At 58.1% G+C, this 13,066-nt stretch overlaps 1 protein-coding gene across 1 annotated transcript in view; it reads right to left on the bottom strand.

The window, feature by feature from the left end:
- Cracr2a (calcium release activated channel regulator 2A) overlaps nt 1-13,066 on the bottom strand; it is a 35,353-nt gene that overhangs the window by 13,751 nt on the left and 8,536 nt on the right. The window contains 11 exon segments of the mRNA XM_070006065.1: nt 390-533; nt 535-582; nt 585-732; nt 2,743-2,850; nt 3,546-3,611; nt 3,775-3,846; nt 6,010-6,044; nt 6,046-6,201; nt 7,608-7,703; nt 10,505-10,595; nt 11,720-11,863. Of these exon segments, the coding sequence (XP_069862166.1) occupies nt 390-533; nt 535-582; nt 585-732; nt 2,743-2,850; nt 3,546-3,611; nt 3,775-3,846; nt 6,010-6,044; nt 6,046-6,201; nt 7,608-7,703; nt 10,505-10,595; nt 11,720-11,863 (1,108 nt within the window).

Raw genomic sequence — 13,066 nt, 5'->3', positions numbered from 1 at the left:
CAAACCAAGAACCATAGGTGTGAGATGTAGGCCTGCCAGCAAGCCCTGAGCCGCGGGTTCAAACCCCGGCATCATCAAGCCAAGAACCAAAGGCCTGACGTAGGCCTTCCTAGCAAGCCCCGAGCCGCAGGTTCAAGCCCAGCATCATCATCAAACCAAGAAGCAAAGGCGTGATGTAGAACAGGCCGAGTACTGTCTCAGGAAACCCTGTGGTGGAAGGCGCGTCCCTGTGCTGTTGATTTCCACCCAGGGGGCTTTGGAATCAGGGCGATGCCTGCCAGGCCCTGGGGAGGCCGGCCTCCTGAGGCCGTTGGGGGGGGGGACGCTGGGAGGCAGGGAGGCCCCCAGCCTGGTGCTCACCTGGCTGAGGGCTTCTTTCCCCAACGGGCTGGGCCCGGGGGTGCGGCCACGGGGTCCCAGGCCCACGCAGGGAGCCCCCCGGAGGCCCGGAGCCCCCGGGCCTCCTCCTCCTCCGCCTCGGCACACTCGCTCAGCGGCCGCACACAGCCTCCTCCCAGGAGCTGGGGCAGGGGGGTCCTCCTCAATGGAGATGATCCTGCCCAGGGGCCTGCGGGGGCCCCCCGGCCCCCCCGCTCCCCCGGCCCCGGCTCTTCTTCCACAGCTGGGCCCCCATGCAGGCCCAGAGAGCTTCGCCTCCCGGGGGGCAGGCCGAACACCTCCTCCTCCTCCTCCTCCTCTTCCTCCTCCTGCTCCTCCTCCTCCTCCGACGGGCTGCGGGCGACGAGGGCAAAACAAGAACGGAGCTCAGTGCCGGGGATGGAAGGCCTGCCCGACGGCACTGGTGCTGGGCAGAGGATGGGGGCACCCACCCCAGCCCCTGGCCGGGGCCTGGTGGGGGGGGACGGGAGGGACAAGGAGAGGAGGGAGAGGAGGAGGGGGAGGAGGAGGAGGAGGAGGAGGAGAGGAAGGAGGAGGAGGGAGAGGGAGGAGGAAGAGGAGGAGGAGAGGAGGGCAAGGAGGAGAGGAAGGAGGAGGAAGGAGAGGAGGAGAAAGAAGAGGAGGGGGGAGAAAGGAGGAGGAGAAGGAGGACGAGGAAGGAGCAGGAGGAGGAGGGAAGGAGCAGGAGGAGGAGGAAGAGGAGGAGGACGAGGGAGGAGGAGGAGGAGGAAGCAGGCGTCTGCAGAAGAACCGGGAAACTGGAATGAAGAGCTAAGTCAGAGGCTGGGATTTTTGACACCTGTGTTGGGGAACGGGATTTGAACCCAGGGCCGGGGCTTGCCCAGTGGACCCTCTTCTACCTCAGCCACGCCCTGGCTGCTCTGGGCGTGGCCTGTCTTCGCAGAGGGGTCTGCCTGTTTGGGGGGAGGGGGGGGGGGGTTTAGCCAGGGACTGTGATCCTCCTATTTTGCGATTCCCTGCTGTTGCTCTCAGCCAGTGCGCTTCCTCTGTAGCCAGGGTGGCAGGTTGTACACTACCAGGCCAAGACAATCCATTGACATGGGGTCTCCCCAGTATTCATGCCCATGACCCCTGATCTCTGCTGAGAGAGGTACAGAGAGATAGAGAGACAGACAGAGACAGACCAGACAGAAAGCCGGAGAGCTGGTTTCCCTCCCTTGTGGCTCAGTCTCGGCCTGTCTCAGGACTTCGAACTCCCCCACCCCAAGTCCCCAAGCTTGGGGCTCTGCTGCCCCCACCTCCCCATGTCGGTCAGGCCAGTGTCTCCGTCCCCCACAGAAAGAGAGGTGGTGGGGCCCAGGGGAGCAGGCCCGTCTCTGCGTGAGCAGTAAGCCAAGTCCTTCCCGAAGAAGTCAATCACGCCCTCTCTGAGGGGACGCCACAGGAAGCCGGGGCAGCGATGGGTCCCGCCCCTTCCTGTCCCTGTCTCTGGGGGCGGGGCCTAACCTCCATTCTGCTCCAAGCCTGGCCCTCACACCCGTCATCCCAGCTACTCAGGAGGCTGAGATCGGAGGATTGCGGGTTCGAGACCAGCCTGGGCAGGAAAGTCTGTGAGGCTCTGAACTCCAACTCCCCACCTCCCCACACATACACAAAGAGCCGGAAGTAGAGCTGTGGCTCAAGTGGTAGAGCACCATCCTGGAGCAAAAGAGGCTCAGGGACAGCGCCCAGGCCCTGAGCTCAAGCCCAGGACTGGCAATAATAATAATAATAGTAATAATAATATAATCAAAGAGCTAGCCAGAACACCGGTGGCTCATGCCTGTCATCCCAGTTACTCAGGAGGCTGAGATCCAAGGATGGAGGTTCAAAGCCAGCCTGGGCAGAAAAGGCCACGAGATCTCCAATGAACCTGTCAAAAGCTGGGAAGTGGCGCTGTGGCTCAAGTGGTAGAGCGCCAGCCTTTGAGCTGAAGAGCTGAGGGGACAGCGCCCCAGGCCCCGAGTTCAAGCCCTGGGCCTGGCACAAAACAAAACGTGGTCCAACTGCCCCCCTCCCCTACTCCTTCCCCCCTCCCCCCAGCCCTTCCTCCCTCCCCCTCCCCCTCCAGCTCCCCTCCCCATCCTTTCCTCTGGTCTCCTTTCTCTCTCCTGCTCCACACACACACACACACACACACACACACACACACACACACAGGTGACTTGTCCTATTCCCCCCCAAGGTCATGTCCCCCAAGATTGAAGGTCAGAGGTTACAGCTGACCTTGGATCTCCCTGGTAACCCCCCAAACTCCCCCACCCTAAGTCTGCACTCAGCCCCCAGCCGACTCCCCACCTGTGTGGAGAAGAACCAGCCAAGAAGGCAGGGGTGGCCGCCTACCTCCGGAGCAGCCCTCGGCCGTCCAGGTATTTGCCGATCACCGAGCCGGACCTCTGCTTCCAGCTGGCCTTAGAGGCTGCCGCCTTTGCCCTGGACGCCTTGTCCCCCCTGCAGAAACAAGAGTGTCGGAGGTGGGGCGCCGGACCACCGGGCCAAAAAGCGTGCATCCTCCATCTGTTTTTTTTTTTTTGGTTGATTGGTTGTGGGGCTTGAACTCAGGGCTGGTGCTCCACCACTTGAGCCACAGCACCACTTCCGGTTTTCTGGTGGTTCAACCTCTCAGCCCTTCTGTGGAAATGAACCTGAAAGAACCTAGAAAACCTTGGTGATCGGGGGCTGCTGGAGGCTCACCAGGAGGCTGAGACCTGAGGATCGTGGTTCAAAGCCATGCCTGGGTAGGGAAACTGTGAGAGTCTCGAACCACCCAGAAGCTGGAAGTGGAGCTGTGGCTCAAGTGGGTAGAGCGCCAGGCTTGAGCAGAGCAAGCTAAAGGACCGTTGCCCAGGCCCTGAGTTGAGAGTTGAAGCTTCAGTTCACACACACACACACACACACACACACACACACACACACACACACCACACACACAGCGAGCGTGCACACACACACACACACACACACACACACTCACTCCAGTGCTGGTTCGCAGGGCACAAGCACATGTCTTGGGGCGCCCCCTGGTGGGTGGTGTGTGGTCGTTTCTTCCACAGCGCCGTGAAGGCTCCGGTGTGTTCTTGTCTTGTGCCCTGGGGCAATGCTGGGCCCTGCCCCTGCCCACCCGGGGCTGTGCCGTCCCTCCACACACATGTGTTACCTGCACACGCGCATCACGCTCGTCACGCTCATCCCGAAGGTGTTTGTTCCTTTCCCTACGCACAGAAGAGGGAGGTTGGTCAGGCAGGGTCTGCAGGTGGAGACCCTGGGGGCCATCAGACCATGGGGACAGACAGGGGTGGGGCAGGGGCAGAGGGCAGAGGGCAGAGGGCAGAGGCAAGGGCTGGGCAGGGCAGCTCACCCCCCCGTGCCACTCACCTCAGGAAATCCAGCTGCTTCAGGAGCCCCAACTTCTCGCGCTGCAGGCTCTCTGACACGCGGTACACTTCCCTGCGGGGAGTGGACACACCGTGAGGGCAGAAAAAGAAGCCACCTGGGCCCGGGGGACAGAGGAGGACAGGAGGGAGGACTCTGTGGACAGCTCCTAGTGGGGCAGGGCTTGGGGGCCACTGGTCATCGCTCTATTTGGGAAGGAAGAAAGGGAGGAGGAGAAGAAGAGAAGGAAAGAAAGGAAGAGAGAGAGGAAGGAAGAAAGGAAGGAAGGAAGAGGAAGGAAGATAGAGCCAGGCACTGGTGGCTCACGCCTGTCATTCCAGCTCCTCAGGAGGCTGAGATCTGAGGATCACGGTTCAAAGCCAGCCTGGGCAGGAAAGTCCATGAGACTCTGATCTCCAATGAACCACCAGAACACCGGAAGTGGTGCGGTGGTTTAAGTGGTAGAGCGCTCACCTTGAGCTGAAGAGCTGAGGGACAGTGCCCAGGCCCTGAATTCAAACCCACGACTGACAAGAAGAAAAAGAAAGAAAGAAAGAAAGAAAGAAAGAAAGAAAAGAAAGAAAGAAAGAAAGAAGAAAGAAAGAAAGAAAGAAAGAAAGAAAGAAAAGAAAGAAAGAAAGAAGAAAGAGAAAGAGAAGAGAGAGAGAGAAAGAGAGAGAAAAAGAAAGAAAGAGAGAGAGAGAAAGAAAGAAAGAAAGAGAGAGAAGAAAGAAAGAAAGAAAAAGAAGAGAGAGAGAGAGAGAAAGAAAAAAAGAAAGAAAGAAAGAAAGAAAGAGGAAGGGAGGGAGGGAAGCAAGGAAGGAAGGAAAGAAGAAAAGAAAGAAAAGATATAAAAGAAGGAACAGAGAGGGAGGGAGGAGGAGACAGAAAGGAGCTGGGTGTCTACTGCATCTTGGGGTGAGGAGAAAGAAAAGACAGGAACAAGGAAAAAATGAAAATCCAGCAGAATCCGGCATCACCACCACTGGTGCCATCCGGGCCAGGAGGGAAGTTCCGAGGGACAGAAGAGGCCCCTGAGGATTCAAGCTGGGTGTCAGGGTGTCATTATGGCTGCAGAGGGGCGCCACGTGGCCCGGGACAGAGCTGGAGGGGCAAGGGGCTCCCGGGTGGAGTTTGGGGTTTTCGGGAAGGGCCCCCCAAAACGGCACTGTGTTACGATGTGAACAAAGCAGGCTCCCATCCCTGCCCCCCCCATGCACACGTGGACAGTGCCCCAGGCCCCCCCCAAGCATAGCGGAGCCCAAGCCCCCCCTCCCCGCCTAGACCTCTGCTCTCATTCATCCTTCCTGTTGCCCAGCGCTGCATCCGTCCCCATCCCCGGGGGCCCGGCCGGCCAGCTCAGCCCTGGTGCTGAGCCACCATCTGGGTTCCATGAAAGCCCCAAGCCCAGTCTAAGCATATGGAGAGACAAATCAGATGTATGCATCTGCAAATGCACACACCTTCACATTGGCAACGCATGTGCACATGCAAATGCGCACAGGTGAATATACATGTGCATATACAAATACACGAAGAAACATTTGCACGTGTGGACGTGCATACAAGTGTGCATGTGTGTATGCAAACACATGTGTGCAAATGTAAATATATGCAAATGTGACCATCTACAACACACCTCTGTGCAGGAAAAATATATATATATAAGCATATCTATACCTACCTCTATATATTCATTGGTGTTAGGTATATTAAGCTGTGGGCTGCTTTAACAAGTAGAAAAGCACTTCTTTTTTTCCCTGTGTGTGTGTACCAGTACTGGGGCTTGAACTCAGGGCCTGGGCGCTGTCCCTAAGCTTTTTGGCTCAAGGCTGGTGCTCTACCACCTGAGCCACCACTCCACATCCAGTTTTTGGGGGGTTAGTTGGAGATAAGAGTCTCCCAGACTTTCCTGCCTGGGTTGGCTTTGAACTGGGATCCTCAGCTCTCAGCCTCCTGAGTAGTTGGGATGACAGGCGTGATGAATCTCATTTTCGGATCCAGTGCTCCCACTTAAAGCAGAGAAGATCCAGTTCTCCTGCTTCAAGCGGAGAACAAGAAAATCAATCCCGCTCACTGAGGATTCTTGCTGATGAACGCGTCTGTCCTGATCTGAACGCTGTCCTCACTGTCCCCACCCCCAGGCAGCCCCCCACAGTGCCCCCCGCCCGGCCCCAGGCCCGGGCCCTTAGCAACGGTGGAGGCCGGAGGGCGGAGGACAGACAGTGGAGGGCGTACATCTCCTTCTCCCGGTGCAGCCGGCGGGCCTCATGCTTGCAGGCTCTCCAGCTGGGCTTGGGGCCTCTCGCAGCTCCCGGCTGGTCCTGTCCAGCTCTCAGCCGCCAGCTCCTGGTTGCTCAGCTTCAGCCGGGTGTTCTCAGCGCTGCATTGGTGGCCGTCGCTTTGCAGGGCCGCGCACCGGCCTTTCAGCTGGGGACAGAGGAGGGGCGGGAGGGAGGGGGTCACCGCCACCGGGCTGGGGGCCCTGGCAGGGGTCACCCACCAACTGCCCTCCACCGGCTTCTCTGTCCACACACACACACACACGCATGTGCACACGCACAGAGGTCTCGCGTGGAGGGCCAGCCCTCTGCCCTCTGCCATTTCCATCCCCCCCTCCCTCCTCCTTGTGCGGGTTGGAGCTGGGGACAGTGAACGGCTCCTCTGTGTCTCTGAGCTAAAGGACATCCATATCTGGTCATCCCAACGGCTTTGTCGCTGGGGGCCGGTGGCTCCCGCCTGTCATCATGGCGAACCAGGAGCTCAAGATCCAGAGCAACCGAGGGCTCAAAGAAAAAAAAAAATGAGCCGGGGCAGACATGTCCGATCAGTCAGCAAAAAGCCCGGCTGGAGGCGTGACTCGAAGTGGTCGAACACCAGGCAGGCAAGCATGAGGGACTTAGGCACCACCAAAGGGGGAAGGAGAGGGAGAAAGGGGTGGAGAGAGAGGGGTGGGGGGAGAGAGAGAGAGAGAGAGACAGAGAGAGACAGAGAGAGACAGAGAGAGAGGCTGAGCACCAGCCTCAAGTCTAAATGCTTGGGAGAGCCCAGGCACCGGTGGCTCCTGCCTGTCATCCCAGCAACTCAGGAGGCTGAGATCTGGAGGATCACAGTTCAAAGCCAGCCTGGGCAGGAAAGTCCTTGAGACGCTGATCTCCCATGAGCCACCAGAAAACCAGAAGTGGCGCTGTGGCTCACGTGGTAGAGCGCCAGCCTTGAGCTGAAGAGCTGAGGGACAGTGCCCAGGCCCTGAGTTCAAGCCCCAGGACTGACTAAAACAAAAATCTATTCAGTAGGATCCAGACACAGGACCACGAGGCCCGCCCCGCTCCAGGCCTGCGTCGTGGGCTCCCTGGAACCTGCCAGAAGGAATCTGGGAATCCTCGTACAGCCATGTGGACAGACCGCAGGGGACATTAGAAGAGCAGCCCGGCCTCTGATTTGTGTTTTAACTCCGTTTATGCTTGGCGCCTCTTTATCCTTGTTTGCAATGTTGTTCTCTTGGTCTGGAACTGCCCGAGGCTTTGACTCCAGGGTCTCGGGCGCTGCATTTTTACTTTTTTCTATCTTTCATTTTGCTCGAGGCTGGCTCTCTCCCGTTTGAACCACAGTCTCACTTCCAGCTTTTTTCCAGTTCTTGGAGATCAGAGTCTCACGGACGTTCCCGCCCCGGGCTGGCTTTGAACCTGGATCCTCGGATCTCAGCCTCTCCGAGTCACTGGTATGCTGGGCGGGGCGTGCGCAGCACCCGGCCCACCCGAGGACTTTGACTCGCTTCCTCCTCCCCGATCCTCAGGCAGCGGCGGGGGACGGAGGGAGGACCCAGCGGCGCCTACCTGGCTCTGCTTCTGGTGGAGTCTCTCCAGCTCCTGCTCCTTGATCTGCAGCTGCCTTTCCAGCTCCCGACTCTGAGCCTCGAACCTCTCCCTGTCCTACAAAAGCCAGGAAGAAGACTAAAGATCTGGGACTAAAGGCGTCACACAGGTGCACAGACTTGTGCACTAGCACGCCTGTGCTCACCGCCTCCTTGTGGTCAGTCATGGGGCTTGAACTCGGGGACCTGGGCGCTGTCCCCCAGCTCTTCAGCTCGAGGCTGGCGCTCTACCACTTGAGCCACAGCGCCACTTCCGGTTTTCTGGTGGTTTATTGGAGATAGGAGTCTCACGGTCTCTCCTGCCCGGGCTGGCTTTGAACCGCGATCCTCAGGTTCCCAGCCTCCTGAGTTGCTGGGATGATGGGCGGGAGCCACCGGTGCCTAGCTCTGACGCTGGCAGTTCAAAGCCAGCCTGAGCAGCAAAGTCTGAGAGACTCTTCTCTCCAAGGAACCAGCCAAATGGCGGACTGGAGGCGTGGGTCACACGGTAGAGTGCCGGTTGCGTGTGGGCAACTAATTGAAACACTTTCGGGTCACGGGAGGAAGAGGGCCGAGGGGCGCCAGGCCGTCAGTGACCCTCACTTAGCCTGAACTTCTATCCCCTCTCTGATCTCCGCCAACTTCCAGCCCAGACAGAGGGGGACATGCGCGGGGGCATGCGCGGGCTGGGGACATCAACCGGCGACCTGGAAGCAACACCCAGCCGGGGTTGGAGACCGTGGCTGGATTATTCTAGAAAGCCTTCCGGGATAAACCAACAGCAAGGCTTGCCCGTGGACTGCAGACAGGCCGGTGGGGGACCGAGGGTCGGCGCGTGGCCACGTGGTTCTCCCCGGCTCTGGGGACTGTGGCCTTTGCTGGCTTGGTTCTGTTTGCTCAGGGGAATGGAGGGAGGGAGGGAGGGGGAGGGGGGAGAGGGGGAGGGAGGGAAGGAGGGAGGGGAAGGAAGGGGGGGGAGGGGAGGGGAGGGAGGGGGGAGGTGGGGAGGGGAGGGATGGCACCATGGCCCCAGGAACTGATCACCCCACCCCTGGGGTGGGCGCCTGGGGCAGGAAACGATGTGCTGGGGTGTTGGGCATTAGGGGGTCAAGCAATGTCCCACTTGATCTCCAGCCTGGCTTTAGCTAAGACAGTGTGCTCCACCCATCCATCCATCCACACATCCATCCATCCACCCATCCACCTACCCACCCACCTACCCATCCACCCACCCATCCACCCATCCATCCATCCACCCATCCACCCATCCACCCACCCCACTCATCCACCCATCCATCCACCCACCCACCCACCCATCCACCTACCCATCCATCCATCCATCTGCCATCCACCCACCCACCCATCCATCCACCCATCCATCCACCCACCCATCCACCCATCCATCCACCCACCCATCCACCCACCCACCCACCCACCCATCCATCCACCCACCCACCCACCCACCCACCCACCCATCCACCCATCCATCCACCCATCCAACCACCCATCCACCCACCCACCCACCCATCCACCCATCCACCCATCCATCCATCCACCCATCCATCCATCCACCCACCCATCCATCCACCCATCCATCCATCCACCCACCCACACACCCATCCATCCACACACCCACCCATTCACCTACCCATCCACACACCCACCCATCCACACACCCATCCATTCACCCATCCATCCACACACCCATCCACCCACCCACCCATCCACCCACCCACCCATTCACCTACCCATCCATCCACCCATCCACCCATCCATCTACCCATCCACCCATCCATCCACCCATCCACCCACCCATCCATCTATCCATCTATCCATCCATCCATCCAACCACACATCCATCCACCCATCCACCCACCCACCCATCTATCCATCCATCCATCCACCCATCCACCCACCCACCCATCTATCCATCTATCCATCCAACCACCCATCCATCCATCCATCCACCCATCCATCCATCCATCCATCCACTCATCCACCCATCCACCCACCCATCCATCCATCTGCCCATTCATCCATCCACCCGTTCATCCATCCATCCACCTGCCACCCACCCATCAACCATCCATTTTCCATTCATCTCTCTATCTGTCCATTTATCCATTCATTCATCTATCCACTCACCAACCATCCATTTATCCATCCATCATCCATCAATTTATCCATTCACTCTTCCACCCACCCATTTATTCACCCATCCATTCATCTCTCTATCCAGTCATTCATTCATTCATCTATCCACCAACCATCCATTTATCCATCCATTCTTCCACCCACTCATTCATCCATCCATTTATTCATTAATCCATCCACCTACCCACCCATCCATGCATTCGTACATACATACATAAACTTATCCATGCATCCAACCATTTATTCACCATCCATCTATCCACCATCTATCCATCCACCCATCCACCCACCCATCCATCCATCCATTCACCCATCCACCCACCCATCCATCCATCCATTCACCCATCCATCTATCCACCATCTATCCATCCACCCATTTTTCTACCCATCCACCCACCCACCCATTCATCCAGGCATTTATCCATCCAACCATCCTTCCATGCCCCCATCCGTTCCTTAATCCCTCCGTCCAGATGGACAGATGGCCAATCGGCCGTCTCTTTGTGCATCTCTTGGTTTAGCGAATGTCCACCCCTGGGGCAGGAGCTGAGCACACACTAGCATTCCGTGCTCACAGGGAGAGACGGATGGTGGCCAATAAAAACGATCAAGTGCATCTTAGCCCTGGCTGAAGGTGACAAACATCTTGAAAAATAACAAAGCTGGGGGGGAAGGAGGTTCGGGGCCACATGTGGGGGATGGGGGTGGGGGGATGGACTTACTGACCTTCAGCAGGAACTGCTCTCGCTCCTTCTGTATCTGCTCCTCCATCTCCTCATACAGGTGCTGGATCTCATTGTCGTAAGCGGCAATCTTCCTACAGTGGGGGGAGAAGGAGATGCTCACGGGGACACCTGACCCCCAGCAGCCACCCCAAAGCTCAGACCCCCCATCCCTTCACCCCCCCCAAGCTGCGGGGCTGGGGTGCCACGTAGGCCACGGGGCCCCGGGCCCCAGGGGCTCCGATGGATCTATTCCAGTTAACTTTTATTTTTTTGCCAGTCTTGGGACTCGAACTCAGGGCCTGGGCGCTGTCCCTGTGCTTTTATTTGCTCAAGGCTGGTGCTCTACCGCTTGAGCCACAGCACCATTGCTGGGTTGGGGGTTTTTGGTGGTTCATTGGAGAGAAGAGTCTCATCAACTCTTCTGCTCAGGCTGGCTTCAAAGTCTGTGTGTGTGTGTGTGTGTGTGTGTGTGTGTGCACTGATACTGGACTTTGAGCTCATTCCCTCGTTAAACTTTCACTCAGGCTGGTGCTCTACCGCGTGGCTCAGGCCCCAGATGCCAGGGGCACTGGGAAGCGGGAGACCCAGAGTCCTGGGCTGTCACTCATCCAGGGCTGGGCAGTGTAGGGCTGGAACTTAGTCCTGGTTTTCCACCATGAGCCGGCGTGGAGTGTGACCAAACGCTGGCCACCGGGAGGCCGGCGCCCGGTCATCTCCCAGTGACCCACTTCACAGCTGTGCGGCCCGGGACACGTGGCTTTCTGTACCTCTGCTTTCTCATCTCTACCATCCCGTACGCGAAGTACTGAGACTAGCACCCGGTAGACAGTAAGTGCTCAGTGACCGTGATCAATGGCTTCTGTAGGTAAGGTGCTTGGAATAGCACCTGGCCGTGCATACAAAGAACTTGAAATAGCCTTGCGTATGCAGGCAGTGTTCAATAAATGTGAGCAGGGGCACATGTGCAAAGAGTACTTAGCACAGCACCTGGTATACAGTAAGTGCTCAATAAACACAAGCAGGGCTCATATGCAGAGTACTTAGCACAGCACCTGGTACCTAGTAAGCACTCAATGAACGCGAGCCAGGGCTCATATGCAGAGTACTTAGCACAGCACCTGGTACCTAGTAAGCACTCAATGAACGCGAGCCAGGGCTCCCGTCCTGGCGTGGCCTCTGGCGTATTTCTGCGCTCCGTGCCCCGGCAGGCGCTCACCTCTGCAGAGCGCTCTCCAGCTCGCTCTTCTCCTCCTGGGCCTCTTGGAGCTGCGAGAGGATTCTGGACAGGAAGTCTTCCAAGCCCGACCGCAACTGGGGCTCCTTCCTCAGCCGCAGCCAGAGCTGTCTGACGCCACCTTCGCTGTGGGGAGGGTTGGGGGGGGGGGGTGTGGGTGGGGGCGGGGGAAGCGGGGAGGGGCCGGGTTTGGGGGGGGGTTGGGGCCGGCGGCCAGACACGCACTGCCCTGTCCCAGCCATCCACTGACGGCCCCGCGTGACCCGGGGTGGACTGACCCCTCGTGGGTCTGGGCAGGAGGGAGGGGCTGACACGGACACACACACATGCACGCACACGCACGCACGTGTGTGCGCACACACGGACACACACTCTCCCGTGATGGACACAAACCTCACATGGAAAGCAGCCCAGCGAGAAATGGACCCGATTCAGGTGAGCAACGGTCATTCCCCCTCCCTCCCTCCTGCCCTCCCTCCTGCCCTCCCTCCTTCCCTCCCTCCTGCCCTCCCTCCTGCATCATGTCCTCCTTGCAGCCATTCCACTTGAAAATCCACCTAGTCACTGAAATTACCCACTTATCAACCACCACCCACCCCATAATCATCCATCCACCCATCCATCATTCATCATCACCTACCTACCCATCCATCCACCCACCCCACCCACCCACCTACCCATCCATCCACCCATCTATCCATCCATCCACCCAACCACCCACCCATCCATCCACCTATCCATCCATCTACCCATCTATCCATCTATTCACCCAACCACCCATCCACCCATCCATCCATCTATCCACCATCCATCCATCCACTCATCCATCCATCCATCCATCCATCCACCCAACCACTATCCCTCCATCCATCCATCCACACAACCACCCATCCATCCATCCATTCACTCATCCATCCATCCACCAATCCACCCGTCCATCCACCCAATCACCATCCCTCCATCCATCCATCCATCCACTCAACCACCCATCCATCCATCCATCCATCCACTCATCCATCCATCCACCAATCCACCCATCCATCCATCCACCCACCCAATCATCCATCCATCCACCCATCCATCCATTCATCTATCCATCATCCACCCATCCATCCATCATCCATCCACCCATCCATCCACCCATCATCTACCCACCCATCTACCCATCCATCCATCATCATCTATCCATCCATCCATCCACCATCCATCCACCCATCCATGCATACATCCATCTCTCCATCCATCCATACAAACCATCCATCCATCCATCTACTGTGCTCAGGCTGACTTCAACCCTAGATCCTCCAGATCTCAGCCTCCTGATTAGCT

The sequence above is a fragment of the Dipodomys merriami genome, unplaced genomic scaffold (genome assembly GCF_024711535.1).
Source record: "Dipodomys merriami isolate MVZ:Mamm:240054 unplaced genomic scaffold, mDipMer1.0.p SCAF_691, whole genome shotgun sequence".
NCBI lineage: Eukaryota > Metazoa > Chordata > Mammalia > Rodentia > Heteromyidae > Dipodomys > Dipodomys merriami.
The sequence above is the reverse complement of the archived record's forward strand: the minus strand, read 5'-3'. Positions and strand labels throughout refer to the sequence as shown.